General features: G+C 37.5%; 1 protein-coding gene across 1 annotated transcript in view; it reads right to left on the reverse strand.

Moving 5' to 3' along the window:
• Positions 1-272: 272 nt before the first annotated feature.
• Positions 273-19,814, reverse strand: part of GTF2E1 (general transcription factor IIE subunit 1) — a 39,990-nt gene continuing 20,448 nt past the window's right edge. The window contains exons 3-5 of the mRNA XM_004480761.4: positions 15,467-15,668; positions 6,594-6,835; positions 273-2,572 (exon numbers count right to left, since the gene is read on the reverse strand). Coding sequence (XP_004480818.1) covers positions 2,151-2,572; positions 6,594-6,835; positions 15,467-15,668 — 866 coding nt within the window. The 3' untranslated portion in view covers positions 273-2,150. The remainder of the gene's footprint in view (positions 2,573-6,593; positions 6,836-15,466; positions 15,669-19,814) is intronic.

The following is a 19,814-nucleotide window of genomic DNA, read 5'->3' on the forward strand; positions in this document are numbered from 1 at the left end:
TAGAATAACAACAAAAAGTTTCAAGGAAAAGCTTTGGATTGGTAGCATTAAATACTGAAGAAAGGCCAAAGAGAATGAAGAATAAAGGACCTTTAGGTTGGACAATTAGGACTGGAGAAAGATGTTTCAGTGTAGTAATAAGGCAGACTGCAAGAGGAGATGAAAGAAATACCCAAGTAGTACATAATTCTTTAAGAAGTTGGTATGTAATAGAAAAGTAAAACAGAAGAGTAGTTTTAGGGAGTAGAACATGCAAAGTTAGAGTCCACAAGAAAGAGTGAGAAACATTTATTCATTGATATAAAAAGCTGTGACAATTTACCTACAACAGAACCTCTTTCTCGAACTACAAAAGTTTAGAAAACAATGTTTAAATGTTGAATAGCTCCATCTGTACAAGGTACTTATGTAAAGGTCATTCTTTTTTTTTTTAAAAGTCTATTTTATTGTTACATATTAATAAAGCATAAATCCATCCAAAGAGTACAATCAGTAGTATTCGGTGTAATCACATATTTGTGCATTCATTACTCTAATCATTCCCAGAGCACTTTCATTATTTCAATAATAATAAAAAACAAGCAAAATTCATTACTTCTCAATCTCTCTATGGCTCACTTGCCATACATAGCTGCTATTTTTTCCTTCTCTCTAGTATATCTGTATTTAAGTTTTGTAAAAAGTCTTATATATGCAATATCCCCCATTTTTGTGTTTTACATGAAGTTGTAAAGGTCATTCTTATGGCAACTTTTTGTAAAAAAAAGTTAGACTACCTGTAATTGCCTCTATTCTTTTAAATAATATGACTAATAAGAAAATAAGTTTGAAACATTTTTTTCAGTGGTAAAAGTATTCATTTTAATTATACTTCAAAATGTTATACAGCTAGAAATTAACAAATTTCAATCAGTATAAAATATATTTATTGTCAATATTCAGTCATTAATATAACTCAGGTAAATGAAATGTCACATCATACAAGGCTCAGATACTCTAAAATACTAACTTATCTTCATGCATGTACTATAAAATGATGAATACTTAAAAATTGTAATGCAAAAAAATACACTTGCCACAGACCCCTGTATGAAAATTCTTTGTTTTTAAAGTTCTGCCTTAGAGAATACTATGTTACATATCAGAACCCAAAAATAAAGTATGTTCCTTGAGATTACAATGCTCAGTGATATATATTACACGTACTCTAAAATACCATGCATGACAAGACACACAAGAGAGGCAAAGAAGGCCTTTGATGATGTTTAGAAAAGAAGGAAGGGGTGGGGGGAGTAATTATTCTAAACGATTTCTGGAATGGTCTCATTAAACAATATATAGCACTGGCAAGAGTTCCACAGACGTCTACAGAAAAAATGACCCAGTCTCAATTTTATATAAAGGATTTCCAAATCATCACAAACGGAGGCTATTCTAAAAGGCACTATTCCAATGCTCTCCACTTTTCAACCAATTATGTGGAGTTCTGGTCCTATATCCATGTTTTTTCTAGTTTCTTCAAAAGAATATCCAAATTAGTATTAAGAAAAACAATATAATCTACCAGTATGGTCAGTTCTAAAAAGAAATTTTGGTGTAGACATTAATCATGAGATTCAGGTATATCCATTCCACTTCTGCACCATTCCCATCTCCCATTGCATGTTGATTTCATCCTCAATTGTGAAGAAATACGAAATTTCCCCTCATCTGATTTGCCCTAGGGCAAGTAGCTTTAGTTGGCAGAGTATTAGGAATTGTTTGGAATGCATGGTCAGAACAGATTATTATTGGAACCTACTGTACTAGGTTTCTGTGGGCAGATAGGAAGGATTTATCTTATATACCATTCTCTATTCATTTCAGAAAAGGGACAAATGTCTTAAAAAGCAAAGGAAAACAATTAGATAAGTAAATACAATAAAATATTAATACTGTAGTAACAGCAGGGAAGGGAATGCTTATAGCCAACCTACCTTGTTGGGAAGTTTCTGGCATAAATATCAAATTTTATCTCCCCTTATTCTCTGTACAAGATTAACAGCTGCTTTACTTTTTAAGTGCAAGAAGCCACTTAAACATTTTTCTTCAAGGTGGGGGATTTCTTTTTCAAATGAACATTGGAGAAAGGAGAAAAAGGTAGGTAAAGCTCACTCAAACAGGTCCTCAAACATGCGTTGTCCCATTGCTATGTATGCCTCCTTCTCCTCTGGAGTCATCTGAGCCACCAGCTCTGGCCGCTGGCTCACTTCACTATAGGAGAATGGACGGCCAGCCACCATAACAGTGGGATCATCTGCAACTTCCTCAAACTCCTCCTCCTCCTCTTCTTCCTGGTGATGCCCAGCCATTGCTGCCAGACGGGGTGGAGAATCATCATCTGATTCACTGGTCTCACTCTCTGAGTCACTGCCATTGGCAGTGGTCACAGGAGCAGCTGTTCCCACCGAGCCAGCCATGGCAGAAGGAGTCTTCTTCTCATGAATGAGCAGTGCGCGCATGACCTCCTCATTGTCGTCTGCCCCTGTGCGGCCTTCTTCATGCTCCTGAAATGTATCTATATCTATGCCACCTGGGGGAAAAAAACAGAAAGTCAATATCTTTAAATAGAAAGGGAATCCTGTAACTGTGGAACAAAGTAACACAGACTTCACTGGTACCATTTTTGGAGCTGCTGTCAAAATGTTTCTCTCAAACTGGAGCTTAAATAGCAAAATGGTTAAACACATGGTTTTAAAAGTAATATAGCCTGGATTTGAATCATGGTTCTTCCACTTGCAAGCTGAACCACCCTGTAAAATTATTTAGTCTCTATACTTCAGAACTCTTTTCTATAAAATAAGTTGATAAAGGTCACCTAGGGTTCTGGATAAGAACATATGAAATAATATTTGTGAAGGAACAAGTATAGTTGCTAGCGCAGGAGGAAATCAAAATATGGCTTATCGTCTTACTCAGAGTAAAAGCCAAAGGCCTTACAATGACCTACCAGGTCCTACACCATCTGAAACTCCTCCCCCACACACCACTTAACTGCTTCTCCTGCCCTTTGCAAGTTCCACTCCAGCCATAGTGGTACTGATCCTATTCCATGTAAACACCACACACACTCCTACCTCAGAGCCTATTCCCTCTGCCTGAAATATTTTTCCTCTACATATTCATATGGCTAATTCTCTCACATCTTTCATGTATTTGCTCAAAAGTCACCTTCTTTTAATTCACTGCCACCCCTACATTCCTAATCCCATTCCCTGCCCTAGCTCTATTTTTTTACCATAACAGTTGCTTTCTAACATAAACAACTTATGCCTTATCATCTCTCACTCTCTCTTTCCCAGGCTGTAAGCTCTGCCACAGCAGGTATTTGCCTGTTTTAGTCACTGATACTGATATATCCCATGAACCAAGTGCCTGCCACTTGGGCATTGGAAAAATATTTGCTGAATGAGTGAATGAATGGCAGTTTTATTTTCTGGATGCAAACTAAGCATACTTTGAAGTCTTTATAAAAAGGAATCCATTATCAGGAAAGCTTCTCGTACTACACACCTCCCATGTAAACATCTTGCCCAATATATTGCAAATGAAAAATTTGAAAAAAAAATTGAATTCTGATAATACCCAACATACCATTTAAAATATATACACAAGTATGAAAAGTGTTGTTTGAAACCTGAGTACCTGATTCAAATTCTGACTCTAACACTTACTAGCTGTGTGATTTGGGCCAAATTATTTCATCTCATTCTGCTTCAATTTCTCAAGTGCAGAAAGGGAAAAATATAATAGTAGTTCCCCTGCTGGATTACTGTGGGCATTAAGTGTATCTCTGTGAAATGCTGAGAAAAGGCCTGACACTTACAACAGTGTTATCTAATATCATCATCAATAGGGTTCAGAAATGGCCAATTTTGCCCATGGATGAAGTAAATTCTCCTTTGTTTGCATTGACATAGGGTGGATTAGCTGTATCCTTGGACTTTATGGAAAGTACAGCACACCTAGGTGAGATATTGGGCAGATCAGAGAGAGAGTAAGGGAAACAGTAATTGGCAAGTTAAAGATTCTAGGTAAAAGAAAATAAACTTTGATAATATGGATATCAAAATAAGAGTTAAAATTAAACTTACCTACTTTAAAATATTGTCAAAATTTGGGCCTCCTACCTAGAACTTTTATTACCAATGCAGTATTTCAAAAGAAAACAAAAAAGAAAAGATGCATGTAAGCCTCCAAGACAATCATTGCTTCTAAATAAATATTCCAAATAGCTTAATATTATCAACATAGTATTCTGATAAATGTTTAAAGTAAAAATAAAATTTGGGGTAAAACAAATCAGTTTTATAGACTAAATAAAGTCATAGCTAACAAATCTCTGATAAGAGTCTTCAGAAATTTGGGCAGAAACGAATTGTTTGTTATACATGGAAACAGAAAACAAAACAAAAAAGGGATCAATGAGCGCATCTCTGAATGGAAAAGTAGAAATAGTAGTGGTAGAAACAGTCATATTTAATAGAGTTATAAATTACCAAACAGACATTCTGTGATACTGTTAAGGTCACAGATGATGCTAAGCAATTCTGGGTTCATAAATGCCAAGATGATAGCAAATACACTCACACACACACATACACACACACACACAAAGAGATTAAGGTTGAATAAATAAGCAGAAAAGTAAACCTTTTTTTCGATACTGGCAAATGCAAGGACATGTGCATAGAGAAACAAACTAAAATACATTTAAAGACATGATTCAAGCTATCAGATACATGTTAGATCCCCAAAATTCCTGTACATGTTTCTAAAGTTGTTGGTCTTCTCTGCTTCCAGAACCAAAGTAAAGCAACAAATGAAATGTCAGGTAGGAACCTGAAGAATAATGGAAGTAAAACTCAAATTATTAATGATGCAGTCATGCCTAGAACAACATATGTTCTATTCTGGTCACTAGGTCTCAAGTAAAGAATATTGCAATTGGAGTTAATCCAAAAAAGATAAAGTAAAACAAAAACTACGGGTGGAAGTGTGTTGGGAAAGGAGATATTTATAAGGAAAACAGAATCAAAAGGAATTAGAACTTTCAGTATGGCAATGAAGACATGGTTGAAATATGAAAAACATTTAACATGATGAAATTTGAGGAAAATTAAGTTTAGGACAAAAAGCTTGATTTCACACACGCTCTGGAAGAGCCTGTTCTATCATGAACTTTAACAAAGACAAATTTAGACATGACAGCATATTATCCTATTTTATATAGAAAGAAATATTCACAAAACTTAATTGGATAGACTAGATGACTTATTTAAGGCCCTTAGGATTCAAATTCTATGATTCTAGGAATTGCAAACATTGACTGTTAAACTTATGAGCCTAATTTTATGTAAATATTGGTTAACAAATAATTATATTCAATTTTTTTTTAAGTTCAAGGAAAAGAAGATTTAGTTGCTTCAAGAACAGGCACAAGCCAATTGGGAAAACAAGCATGTTAGATAGTTATACAGTCTAACTATTGTACAATCTAAAACAACTTGAATCAAAATAACTAATCATAGCCCAGCTTATCAGTGGGAGGGGAGAGTGAAGCATGGCAGCCAAGAAAAACTTTTTTTCTGATACGAATTCAAACATCAAAGAGCTCAAGTTAGAAGTATTACCTGCTTTTACCATCACTACCCAATTCCACTTTACTTTTACAATTCTTAGTATATATGGCAAAAAAGCTAATTATGAAGAGAAAAGAGGTTAGGAGAAGGGCCCCAAAATGTTTTTCATTTACTGATGATTCATTTGCATTAAAGAACCAAGCTCAGATGAAATGCTAGTAATGATACGGTTGGGAATATCATCAGATATGCCTGGGACTAGTGGCATGCAGATTCTTATGTTGACAAAAACTAGCCAGAGATAGAGAGACCCCTCTCACCTCTGTATTGCAGTTTGAGTCAGCTTTATCCAGTCTTAGTCTCCTACTTTCCACATACTCCTAAACCATCACCATCCAAAGTCTTTGAATCAAGTAACTTCAACTAAAAAGTAAAGTCTTGCAGTTCTCAAACTTCTATAGATTATTTTGCAATTCTAAACTCTTTACAGTTCACAGAGAGTTCCAAAATCTTTTGAAATAAAGTCCTGTCAGTATTCTCGGACGCAAGAATGCTAGATCCTCTACTCATTGCAGTACCTTTCAATATTTCAATTAGCAGAAACTCCTTGGTATTTATATGCAGAGACAACATGAAAAAGTTTGGACTAGTACACAATACAGAGAAATAAAAATGTATATAAGTTAGGGCCACCAAAGATTAAAGAGGTAAATGTGGCCACCATGAACATATAGCACTTTCTCAAGAAATTAAGTTAGAGGTAGCAATTCCTCAAATTTAAAATGCTCTTATTTTAACTAGGCTGAAGGTGATACAAGTATACTGATTCATTCTAATGCTTATTGCTCAATTTCTTCTGCTATAATTTAACTGTTCTCTAAAACAGAAACTAAGAATTTTCCAGGCCTAAGTCAAGTTCATTTTCTACTGAACCCAGAACACATCCATTTTACTGATTTCTTCTACTCTTACCTTCCTGCAGCTCTTCAGAACTATATGCCCCTTGAACAGTACTCTCTCTCAACCAAATGGGTCTCTCTTTGGCAGATTTCCCCTCCAGTGAGGCTCGATGAAGATCTTCTTGGTCATCCATGTTAATGACAACATTCTGTGTGTATAAGTCCTCATAGGATGGGCCTTTGGTGGCCCATGCTTCCCGGTGTTGTCCACCTGCCAGGCCAGCAGCTCCAGCAGCAGTTGCTGAACGGTCTTTGCTATGTAAGAGTAGAAGATGACAAGAAGAAAAAAAATTAATCTTGGTGTTGGAAAGGAAGAAAAGTTGGAGAGGTAGTTACTGAAGTATTAAAAATAAATGCCATCTAGCAATCATGCACATGTTTAACAATTCTGAGAAACCTCTATTATACCTCAGGTTAGAAGAACACATAATTCAGTTCCTTAAACACTGGATCCTCTGGTATACACAAATGACTGAGGTGTTAGAGATTATATAGATTTTTGTTTCACTAAATTTACTTAGGAGGAGAGAGAAAAACTATTGTGAAAATCCATAAAAGGCACTGGGTCTGGCAAAAATCTAAGTTAAATCTTTCATGAGTAGTTTAAACAAAAAACATTATGATTTTAAAAACATTCTCTCAGCTTGACCCAAAGTAATTCAAAAGTTGGTGTGTGTGCTTTTCCCTTGCCTTTTTTTTTAGGAGGTACTGAGAATCGAACCTAGGACATCATATATGGGAAACAGGAGCTCAACCACTTGAGCTACATCCACTCCCCTTTTTCTTTGCTTTCGTAATGCAAGAAAAGAATTCTACAAAGCCAGCCCTCAACTTAAGAGTTAATGTTCTTCTCCTGCCACTCATAGAGTAAGACATATCCCTCTGCAGTAAGTCTAGCCTCTCTTCTGATGAGTTGTATCTATCCATCTCTGTACTTATGCTGACTCTCAGTAACCATCCCAACCACTATTTCTTTCTATCCTGAAGTGACTCTCTTGATCTGTTTCTCAATCTTTTTCTTTTTAATGGATTTTAGAGCAGTTTTAAATTCACAGAAAAATTAAGAGAAAGTACAGAGTTCCCAAAACCTCCTTCTCCATTCCCCCATACCTCTCTCCCAAGTTTCTCTTATTAACATTTGGCATTAGTGAGGTACATTTGTTTCAACTGATGAACAAATACTGATGCATTATTAGTAACTAAAGTCCATAGTTTACATAGCTCACTCTTCATGCTGTACAGTTCCATGGGTTTTGACAAATGTATAATGTCATGTATCTGCCATTACAGTATCATGAAGAAGCGTTTCACTGCCCTAAAAATGCCCTTTCTCCAGATACTTACATCTCTATCCCTTCAGCACTCCCCATGGCAACCACTGATTGTTTTAATATCTCTACAATTTTGCTTTTTCCTGAACGTAGGTTTCTTTCACTTAGCAATATACATGTAAGGATCCTACAAGTCTATTTTTTCTTTCAATGAAAAAAAAAGTTTTATTTTTCAAATGGTACAGTTTGCTAGACTTGCTCATACATCTTCATAGCAGCTGGAACATCTCCACCCTTGGTATTTCTGGTGTAAATTATTTGAGTTTTGTGTTTCAAAACCAGCTTGAGAAGTCCATCATTAAGCAGCTCCTGAAGCTCCTGGCCAAGGAACCATGAATCTTCAGTCTTTCAAAGCTGACAACTGGGGTTATGAGCTTGTAACTGTGAACTCCATTACAATTTGTCATATGTGGCTCTGTCAAACAAGACTAGGTTATTGAGCTTGTCCCAAACTTCCCCTTTGGATCACTTCTTTTTTGCATTCATTTGCTGAAAAGCTAGAAACTAGGTTTGTTAACTGGATCTTTGTCTTTCTTGGCAAACTTCCTAGCATCTCTCTTCTTCTTGTCATTCCTGGGTGGCATTACAAAGCTCAGGGAGAAGTTGCTACCATTGCAGCTTTGTTAAGATGTCAGACAAAAAGGAAGCGCTACTCTCAAAAAGGCCCAGAACCCTCCATCCACTGTGAGTACTTCTGGGCAATGCCTGGAAACCTGCAAAGGAAGTTCTAAGTAAAAGGAACTCTCCCTTATGCCAAAAGCAAGTTGAATGAATCGCACTACAGTTTCTAAGGCGCACACTCTAATAACTGCCCGGCAGTAGCCACTCAGGTAGGTTGCTGGACTTTACTGATTGCTGAGAAGCAGTGACATGTTGTTAGCTCCTGGGATTAAGACCGGGAAAGAGAAACAGAATTATTTAGCTAGTCCCCTCTCCATGTATATTTGTGGCTTGATAGCTTATTTCTTTTATTGCTGAATAATATTCCATTGTATGGATATACCATGGTTGTTTATTCATTCACCTACTGCAGGGCGCTTTGAGTGCTTCCAGTTTTTAGTAATTACAAATAAATCTGCTATGAACATTTGTGTGCAGTTTTATGTGTGGACATAAGTTTTTAAATGAACTGGGTAAATACGGAAGTAAATGCTGAATTGTATGTTAAGATAATATTTAACTTTATAAGAAGCTGCCAAAATGTCTTCCAAAGAGGCTATACTATTTTGCATTCCTACCAGCAATGAATGAGAGTTCCTGTTGCTTTACATCCTTGCCAGCATTTGGTGTTGTCAGTGTTTTGGATTTTAGTTATTCTAAAAGGTGTGTAGTAGTATCTCATCATTGTTTCATTTACACATCCCTAATGACATATCATATGGGGCATCTTTTTATAAGCTTATTTTCCATTTGTGTATCTTCTTTGGTGAGATCTCTATTCAGATCCTTTGCCTATTTTTAAATTTGTTTTTTTCTTATTGTTGAGTTCTAAGAGCTCTTTTTATCTTTTGAATACAAGTCCTACATCAGAAATGTGTTCTGCAAAGTTTTCTTAGTCTATGGCTTTTCTTTTCATTCTCTTAACATTGTCTTTCATAGAATATAAGCTATTAATGTTAATGAACTCCAATTTATATTTAATTTTTTGTTTCATGGATCATGCTTTTGGTGTAGTATCTACAAACTCATCACAAAATCCAAGGTCACCTAGATTTTCTTCTGTGTTATATTCAGCAAGTTTTATGGTTTGCATATTACATTTAAATCCATTTTCAGTTAATTTTTGTGAAAGGCATAAGGTCTGTGTCTAGATTCATTTTTTTTGCATGTGACTGTCCAGTTGTTCCACACCATTTGTTGATATTGTTCTGCATTTTACCTCTACTACTCATTATCTTATTTGTCTTTTAGCCTGTTCTGGGTCTGATCATTTCTTATTTTTCTCTAGTCACTTATGTTTCCCCATCTTAATAAGTCAAGTTCTGTCTTTCTGCTAATTCCAGTTTTTATCTAGTTGTTTCACTCTCAATTGGTTCTACATCCTTTTGAATCTACCTGATCCACTGTGTCTGAACTCATGCCCTGTCCTTCTCTACCTGCTACTGATGCTTTCTGTATCAATTTCTATTTGTGACTCTCGATGTCTCATCCCATAAACTATCTTCAGGTTTCTTAAATTACCCACCTTGCTCTATGCTTGCTGTGTATCTTTCTCCATACCTTTTGCTTTGTTCCTTTTACTGTCCACTCACTAACTCTTTTGGCCCCTTGTTTCTCCTATATTTCTCTAAATTTTTTCCACAGATATTAGAATGTTTCTGGTTCACTGCTATTTTTGCTATCACAAAACATGTTTTCTCTAATAGTGCAATTCATGCTGATTGGGTTATTTGATCTATGCCTGCCAGTTACTATTGTCTCTGCTTTCTTTTCATTGCTCTAGGTGTATGCATAGCTACTTTGTGTTTCTTTGTTAAACCACTCTCTCCCACAGCCTTTTCTTCCCAGTACCTCTTCTATCTGTTCTATGTCTTGATCACTTCTTTTGCCTTCTCCATATCTACCTTATTGCTCCCACTCCATACCAGTTAGTTGATTCCCCACTGAGTCTAGGCCTATGAAATCTCTCTCTGTACTTTTTTTTTTTAAGATTTTTTATTTATTTCTCTCCCCTTATCCCTGCCCCCCCCCCCCATGTCCATTCACTGCATGTTCTTCTGTGACCACTTCTATCCTTATCAGCGGCACTGGGAGTTTGTGTTTCTTTTTGTTGCATCATCTTGTTGTTGTGTCAGCTCTCCATGTGTACAGCACCATTCTTGGGCAGGCTGCACTTTCTTTCGTGCTGGACAGCTCTCCTTCAGTGTGGGGTTCCCCTATGTGGAGGACACCCCTACGTGGCAGGGCACTCTTTGCACGCATCAGCACTGTGCACAGGCCAGCTGCACACGGGTCAAGGAGGCCCCGGGTTTGAACCGTAGACCTCCCATGTGGTAGGCGGATGCCCTATCCATTGGGCCAAGTCCGCTTTCCTTTCTCTGTACTTGATGTATCTATTTGTCTTGTTATATTTTAAAGTATTGTGCTAGGATGGCAAATAATGGATTTCTACCTTCTATTTGCATTCGCTTAATGTTACTTTTTGCACTATTAACTGTTTGTCTCAATTTAATTCATATCTGACCCTAATCATTCTATCTGCTACCTGTTTCATGCTGTCTTCTAAAAGGCTGTGTCACTACCCTCACTGTAATCTGATCCTATGCTTATTCAAGTGTAAACTGGCTTTTTAAATTTTGGTCTCCTTCAGCTACATTCACTTTTCTTGTCTTCTCTCTTAGTTTTATGTGGCCTTACATGTTTGCTATGTTCACTCCACATTCTGCGTCCCTCCTCTCTCAATGATTTCTGTCTCCGTGACTTCCTTTAATGCCTCTTCTATCCTCAGCCAACGTCCTTAATCTTGTTGTGCTATGCCTGCTCTGTATGCCTATCTGCCCCCAAATGTGTCTCCCTGAGCTAGCCACATACCTTTTCTGTCTCTCTCCATCCACTCAAATTCAATGTTTCTCTAGCTCTAATCTGGCCAACTATATACTTGTCCTTATCTGCTTCTCCTTCAACCAGACTCTTAAATGTTTCTGACGCTATTCTATTTCTCTCTACATATAATCCTGAACACAGTTTCCAGTTATGTTCTATCTTTAGAATTAACTCTGGTGAGTATCTTCTGAAGGTTAGCAAGTATTCAGTACTCTGAATAGAGAAGAAAAGAAGACTAGAGAAAAAGGACATTAAAATGTTAGTATAAGACTACTTTTTAAAAGTCTTTTGTTTTCAATACTCCCTTAAAGAAAGTCAATATTGGTTTGAGGCAGGAGAGATTTGAACACAAGTCAAACAAGTTTTACAACTCGGAATAGCTTTAAAAAGAAGTTTTTTTTAGCCATGGGTAGTTGACAACAGAGATTTTACTTCTACTTTCACCACAGAGACAAAATTAAACCACCAGCAAATGTGACACTAAAGAGAGTATAGATAAGAAACATCTAGGTTCACTTCTGCATAGTTTATTCTATGGAGAATGTACACATTTCACTTGAGACTGACAAAAATGACAATTTGTATTTTACATTATTTTAAAAATTTTAGGGTTGTTTTAAAAGACAGGGTAAGGGTTGAATATCATTTCAAAATTAAAATTTTAAAGATCTCTAAGATGAATGTAAAATAAGAAATTATGGAAAAGCAAAGGTTATTGGCAAGGAATTCTATTTAGGAAACACAGGAAGACTAAATATCACCAACAGGTCGAGTTGCTAAAAGGCTGGGACTGCCCATCAATTCTTAGGTTAAGCTACTGACAGTTCTGCAGATGCAGCCTCTGGTTTCTGCAATTAACTGGTTATAAAGAGGTAACCAAACTAATAATGATGCTACTTATTAAAAATATCAGTTAACTATTACTATCATCTCTAAGTCCCCACATCACTCAATTAATGTTTATTTTCTTGTACTTGGGGCAAATGGGCTATTATAGAACTTTTATGATCTAAAATAGAGTCTATGATACAGCAAGTCCAAGTCATCATTTTCAAGATGTTATATCCAGGCAATGGAGCTTGTCAAATTGTTGGTAGAGTCACCTCAATGAGAGTACTATCTTCTAACCTAGCTCCAGTGGTCTTACCCCAATCGAGTGGAAACAAGTATACTTTGTTCTGCTGATAGTGCCTCTCTTACCTGCCTCCATTTCCCCCTTTCTTCCTTAGCCACCAGGCTGTTCAGTATCCTCTTTCCTAATCAGTTTATTTCCTTCATTTCCTGATTCTTCTTCAGACATGGAACTACCATTGTTTCTAATAAGCAGGTGACCTGACAGCAAGCTGCTGTTGAGCCAATGGTTCACTGCACCATTAAGACTTTTTTCAGTGGCGGAGCATGAGTTATCTAAAGATCTTGGGATGGGAGATAGACTGTAGCAGGGAGGGAGGACTAGAGGCAGGATGCCAGTGTTGGTGATGAATGAAATGGTAATTGTAGTGGAGAAATACCTTAATAAACAGGACAAATACTATAATTAGAAGAGAAAATAATCCATAGACAGTACAATACTGTGTAAAAAGCAATTAAAAAACCCACAACATATTCCTACTTCAATATGAAGTCACCTACTGGCTTAGACAATTATGTATTTTTTGTGTGTGAAATTAATTTCCCTTATAGTCTTCTGTGTTAGAGCTACAGTAGAACTTAAGTGGAAAGAAATTAAAAAAAAAAATTCTTGAAATGAGCTCAAATGAGGAGTGAGGAGTAACAAACACTTAAAGGACTCTGAGTCCTTCACTAGCCCTAGGAGATAAACCTTAACCAGTCTAAGTATCAATCATGTGATTCTATATCCTTTGTCAGAGGCTTGTTTGGAAATAAACATATAAAATACAATTCTGGCCAATGAGACCTTGGGGATTAGAATAGGATGAAGGTGGGCCTCTGGGAAAGCTTTCTTTGGTCTTAAAATAGAACAGAAGAAAGGAATTATCCCTTTTTCTGCATTTGGACATTATCATCTGCATGTGAATGCCTTGAAATACATGGCCATCTTAGGTTAGCACCTCTTACAGTCTCAAAACCAACAGTGTTTAGCAGAGTGTAAGTTGGAACAAATCTAGATCCCCGAGGATGTAGTTGAGCTGCGAAAGAAACCAATTCTGAACTGCACTACCTCAGGACTTATGGTCAGACAAGTTAAGTTTTTGTTATTGTTTAAGCTACTTCTAGTTGGATTTTCTGTTTTTACAGCCAAAAGCATCCTAACTGAAATATGATCCTAGGCTGGAAAATTCATAACTGTTACAGAAACAAAATTTTTCGTACAACTGGATTTTTTTTCCTCAAGGTACCGAGGACCAGGGATTGAACCTGGGACCTCGTGTGTGGGAAGCCAGCGCTCAACCCACTGAGTCACATCTGCAAACCTGAGCTGTTTTTGTTTGATTTCCTTGTTGTTTATTTTTGTTAGGAGGCACCAGGAACCAAATCCGGGACCTCCCACATGGGAAGCACTCAATTGCTTGAACCATATCTGCTCCCTGGATTATTTTTAACCACTCCAAAGAATCTCACTTTTCTCAGGACTACCCAGAAATGACTATTCTGGAGTATCAGTATGAGAGGGAATAAAATATTAAGAGATCTCCTAAAAACCATGCAAGTACAAACTGGAATACTGGGCTCTATGGATGGGAATAGATGGGCGTAAACTCTATGTCCTTAGCTTGACAAGGGAGAAAAGGAGAGAGAAAAATGGCAGATTCAAAGTACATTTCCAGTGGCAGTTGAGATTATTTATGAATCCTAAAAGGAGAGATTATGTTTGTAAACTAATCTATTCCTCTTTGAATACATTAGAGTCGACATGTCTTGAATAAATTATTGTTAAGATTAGGGCTTTGATTTGACCATGTCGGAAAGGCATGACTCAGACTAAGTTCCCATACCCTTGGTGAGCTGGTATAAATGGACAGTCACTCAAGAAGACACATGAGCAGAGAGAGAGCTCCACAGAAGCCTGAAGAGAGAACTTTGCTATGTAACAGAAAAGAGAAGGCTCAAACAGCTAAAGCCTGGGGAAAGTTGAACCACTTGCCTGAGAGTTTGCAGCTGAAGAGAAAAAAAGCAGCTGAAAAGGCCCAGAAAGAAACAACCTATGCCGGAGACTGATATAGGAAGCTCTGAGAGACCAGGCAGAGATCACCTGCCATCTTGCTTCCACACATGGCACCTGACTTTGGTGAGAAAGCAACCTTGAGCTGGACTCCTTACAGCTTTGGAACTGTAAGTTTTTACCCCAAATAAATACCCCTTATGAAAACTAACAGATTTCTGGTACTCTGCATCAGCACCCCTTTGGCTGACTAACACACCTACTGATTTCATTCTTTACAAAAAGAATATAAACCACTCCTTGTGGCATGACAAAACTAAGGCTCCTCTGCAATTCAAACTTTAGGGTATACTGATAAAAACAGAGAGCCACAGTTAGAATTACTAACCTATTGGTAACACCTAATATACTCTGCTTCCCAGGAAGCTGTATTTAAAACCAAGAAAAGCAAGAAATACGTGAGGTTTAAAATGCCTCAAAAACAAAGAGAATGCTATATTTCTTAGAGAACATCAGCCTTTAAGAATTAGGTAGGAAAATTCAAATATCTTCAAGAGTCACAACTAATTTAGGATTAGCTAATAACTGGCTGAGTTGCAGGAGGCCCCAGCAGAATGAGTCCTTGAAGTCAAGTCTGACTATTTAAAGATTTCTGCCCGAGGCCCACACTGTTCTGCATTCAGTAAAAATGCCCATACTGTTCTGCATTCAGTAAAAATGAATTTCATACAGGTATAAGTTAGTAAGACAGATATGGCGGAGCTTAGAAACTATGTAAAACTATATTCTCTAGTCTCCAGGTACCCACTTCTGCACTCAAAATTACAGGAAATAAAACAAGGGTGAGCTTAAAAATGTTCTTGATAGGAGCACAGGGCCCACACTCACCTCTGTTTCAAAGCTGGGATTTCTGTGGGTTCTGGCTCAAGTATTTCATAGGCCAAATTCACATCCTCTGTCTCCCGAAGCAATGCATAAATGGGCTCAATTTGTTCATTAAACCTTGCCAAAAGTGTGCGTGCATCTTTTTTGGGCATTGCTGATTCATCCTCTTCTACCTCTGTCTGACAAAAAGTACAACGGAAAGTTCCTACAGAGAAAACAGAAGTCTCAGGTCAAAGAAGTGAAGTCCTCAAGACATAAGACTTAAGCAAACAGTTCATAACTTAACAGCATTTTACTATTAAAACTTTCAAATATATAGAAAACTTGAAAGAATTTTACAATGAACTCTCATGTGCCTATCTTCTAGATTCTACAGTTAACATTTTCCTGTATACGATTCATCATATCTATCTATCCCTCTATCCACCTATCATTTTTTATGTATTTCACAGTAACTTCTAAGCTCACAAGAACTTACCACCTAAGCTCACGAGAGCAAAAGTTTTTAATCATGACATTCTAACATATTTATACTTGATTTATACTTAAAACCAAATTCTTTACAGCTTACCACACAAACCTGTACTCTTTTTCCCAGCAGCTTTCTTTTTGGTAATTTTACATTTGAGTTTATATTATGGGGAAAGAAACCCAAATAAATAACTAAAACCAAAGTCTCTGGTTATCCTGTACATTGTCCTAAGGCTATTTCTTCAAACTTATGAACCATTTATGTTAAATAAATATATCCAATCTGTGTTCAAAATTAAAGTTCAAAAATCATTTATTTTTCTTTTTATATCCCTTGCATCCAAAAATTGTATTAATTCCTAAGAAATTTCAGATTTTTCATTTTTACTGCCATTTTACTAATCTGCAACATTGTCATTTGAACTGAAACAGTAATTCTGGTCTTTGATCTTCTAGGTTTTCCCTCTCCAATTCCAAGCCTCCTATGCCATTATTTTCACTATTGTATCTTCCTTTAAAGTCTATCTGGTAGCTGAATTTCTCATGTCAAGGCATCAAATCTAAATGTCTCACCCTAACATTCAAGACTGCATAATTGGGCCCAACAACATCATAACCCCATCAGCTGTTTAACTGTCAAGTAAATGCAAACATCTGAGAGACTATAACTAGACATTAATATTTAATTTGTATAGAGCTTTTTTTCTAAAATGCTTCAGTGTAAACTTTTTGATCCTTACACCAATCCTATGAAGTAGAAGTCATATATGAGGCTCTGAGCAGTTTCATGATTTGTCCAAACTCATATAGCTAACAAAAAGAAAAGGAGTAACAGGTGCTATTGTATATTGAGTGCTTAGTAAGTGCCAGGTATTACAAATCTTCTGAGGTCAGTATTATTTGCCAGATTCTTAATCTAAAATCAGAAGTTCTAAGAGGTTAAGTAAATTGCTTAAGATCATGATGTAGGCGGTGAACTTGGCCCAGTGGTTAGGGCGTCTGTCTACCACATGGGAGGTCCGCAGTTCAAACCCCAGGCCTCCCTGACCCATGTGGAGCTGGTCCATGCACAGTGCTGATGTGCACAGGGAGTGCCCTGCCACGCAGAGGTGTCCCCCGCGTAGGAGAGCCCCACACACAGGGAGTGTGCCCCGTAAGGAGAGCCATCCAGAGCAAAAGGAGGTGTGGCCTGCCCAGGAATGGCACCACACACACGGAGAGCTGACACAACAAGATGACGAAACAAAAAGAAACACAGATTCCCATGCTGCTGACAACAACAGAAGCGGACAGACGACGCAGCAAATAGACATAGAGAATACACAACCGGGTGGGGGGTGGGGAGAGAAATAAATAAATAAATCTTTAAAAAAAAAGGATCATGATGTAAATAGTTGGGAGGAGGCAGGAGAATTTGAACTCAAACTCTCATGCTGAAATTCACACTCTTAAACATTACTTAACAGTGTACACCATAAGCCCCACTTGGACCTCCAGTTTGGTTCTCATTTCCAATGCCAAACATAAGCATCCTTGCTTTCTGACCCAACTCACCTGAGGGATTAAAAGTACTTAGAAAAGTGCCTGGCACATAGAAAATACTCAGAAAATTTTTTTAAAGATTTATTTATTTTCCCCCTCCCCACCCTGCTGTTTTTGCTGTCTGTGTTCATTCACTGTGTGATCTTCTGTACCTATTTCTCTTTTTTGTCTTCTCATCTTTCTCCTCTAGGATTCAGAGGGATTCGATCCTGTGGACCTCTGATGTGGAGAGGGGTTTCCTGTCAATTGCGCCACCTCAATTCTTGGTCTCTGCAGCGCTTCACTTTGACTCTCCCCTTTGTCTCTCTTTTGTTGCATGGGTCATCTTGCTCTGTGACTCACTTGGATGGGCACTGACTCACCGTGTGGGTACTCACTTGGGCACTTGGCTCACCATGTGGACACTCAGCTCACCACGTGGGCACTGGTTCACTGCACAGGCATGCTTTCGCTTCTTCTTTTTCACAGGAGGTCCCAAGGGTCAAACCTGGCTCCTCTCATATGGAAGGTGGAGGCCTTATCACTTGAGCCACATCAACTTCCCTCAAATATTTAGTTTCAAAAGGTCCCACATATGATTAATAATACATATCCCATCCCAAACCCCCTTCCCTGGTTGAGGAATGAAAAACTAGGAATCTCTGCCTCAACATTAATATGAGCTCCTACTGGTACATTTCAAGTAGAATAACTTTCTTTACTTCCCCTCACACATAAACAGTCTTTCCCATGTAAATTATTTGTTTATATACCCAGTCTAAACACTCTTAATCCATTTTCCTGCTATCCAAATGCTACCTAATTTTCTATGTCTATCCCAAACTAACAAAAAAGAGAAAAGCAGCCATTCATACCTAGGAGGTAGCCCAGCACTCAAAGCTAAACTAGGCTCTGATGTCTTTCTATTAAACATAATCTATCAGATCACTAACATCAGATAAGGTTCTCTGTAATCCTTATGGAAGTGCAGGAAAACCAAGTTACTATGCAATCATGGCTGAGCACAGAGACAAAACAAGGCCTCTGTGCAAACTACACACACACACACAATCTCAGCTAATCTAAGTGGCTGCTGTTGTTTACCAATTCTAATTTTAGCCTTGCTCTGCATCTCTCCTCCTGGATGAGATTTTTTAAAAACGAAAAAAAAAAAAAGATTAAGATAACTAATCATAGAATTATCCCCACTTCTTGACACAGCAAACCCCTACCACATTCCTGAATCTTCCCTATAATTATTTATTACAAGTCAAAATTCTCTATCTAGCACTATTTTACTGAAGTGCCCCATGGTTCCCAATGATGTGTTGCTTCAGGCGCTGCAGAAAGCAAAATAAGCCCAACTGTTTGACTACAGGTGTGTCCTTGGCAGTCTTTGACTAATGGGCATCAACATAAAGATTCTGACTCAACCAACTAAACAAGGGCACTATTTACTAAGGGAGGGAGGGAGGGAGAGAGAGAGAGTACACAAGCGATCAAACAAGCAGGTTCTTTTCCCTTTGTGGGGGAAAATATATAAAGTTGCTTCAGATATTCCGAATCCATATTGCCCACAGGCAAATGAAATAGATATATTAGAAGCCCAATTATTACAACTGCTTAGAGCTGAAGACAGGTTTAGACTAAAATTTAGATGTGAGTATTAATAGAATATAAGGAGTAACTGAAGCACAGACTAGGTAAGAATATCCAAAAAGATTAAGGAGAGTGCAAAGAACAGGCAGTGCGATGGTTCAGCTAATGTGTCAACTCAGCCAGGTAATTTTGCCCAGGTGTTTGGTCAAGCAAGCACTGGGCTAACTGTAACAAAAGGACATTTATGGACTTTACTCACCAGTGACTTTACTGCATAGATAGCTGATTACCTCTACATCAATCAGGCAGATTGCCTCAGCAATGAGTGATGCTTTATCCAATCAGTTGAATGTCTTAAAAGGGGAAGTGGTTTCAGCATTCAGAGAGAATTTCCCAGGTCGTCTTTGGACAATCAGTGTCTCCAAGAAACTCATCAAGGACCTTTACTGGACTTTCATCGGAGTCCTGGTTTGCAGCCTACCTGCGCAACCTGGACTTGTGCACCCTCACGGTCAAGGGAGAGACTCTTATAACTGCATACTATTGATAGATATCTCCTGTTGATTGTTTCCCTAGAGAACCCTAATACAGGAAGTAAAGGTATAAACCCAAGGGAAGAGGGATGTTTAGGAGACAGAAATAGTACAACCAGAGTGGTAGGGTAGTGTTTCAAGGCGGTAATTTTTCAAGGTCTGTTAATTTTTCAAGGTCGACAAGAATTGAAATCTAGGTTTTATATTTAGTAAGAAAGGATAATTAG

Source organism: Dasypus novemcinctus, chromosome 4 (assembly GCF_030445035.2).
Source record: "Dasypus novemcinctus isolate mDasNov1 chromosome 4, mDasNov1.1.hap2, whole genome shotgun sequence".
Classification (NCBI taxonomy): domain Eukaryota; kingdom Metazoa; phylum Chordata; class Mammalia; order Cingulata; family Dasypodidae; genus Dasypus; species Dasypus novemcinctus.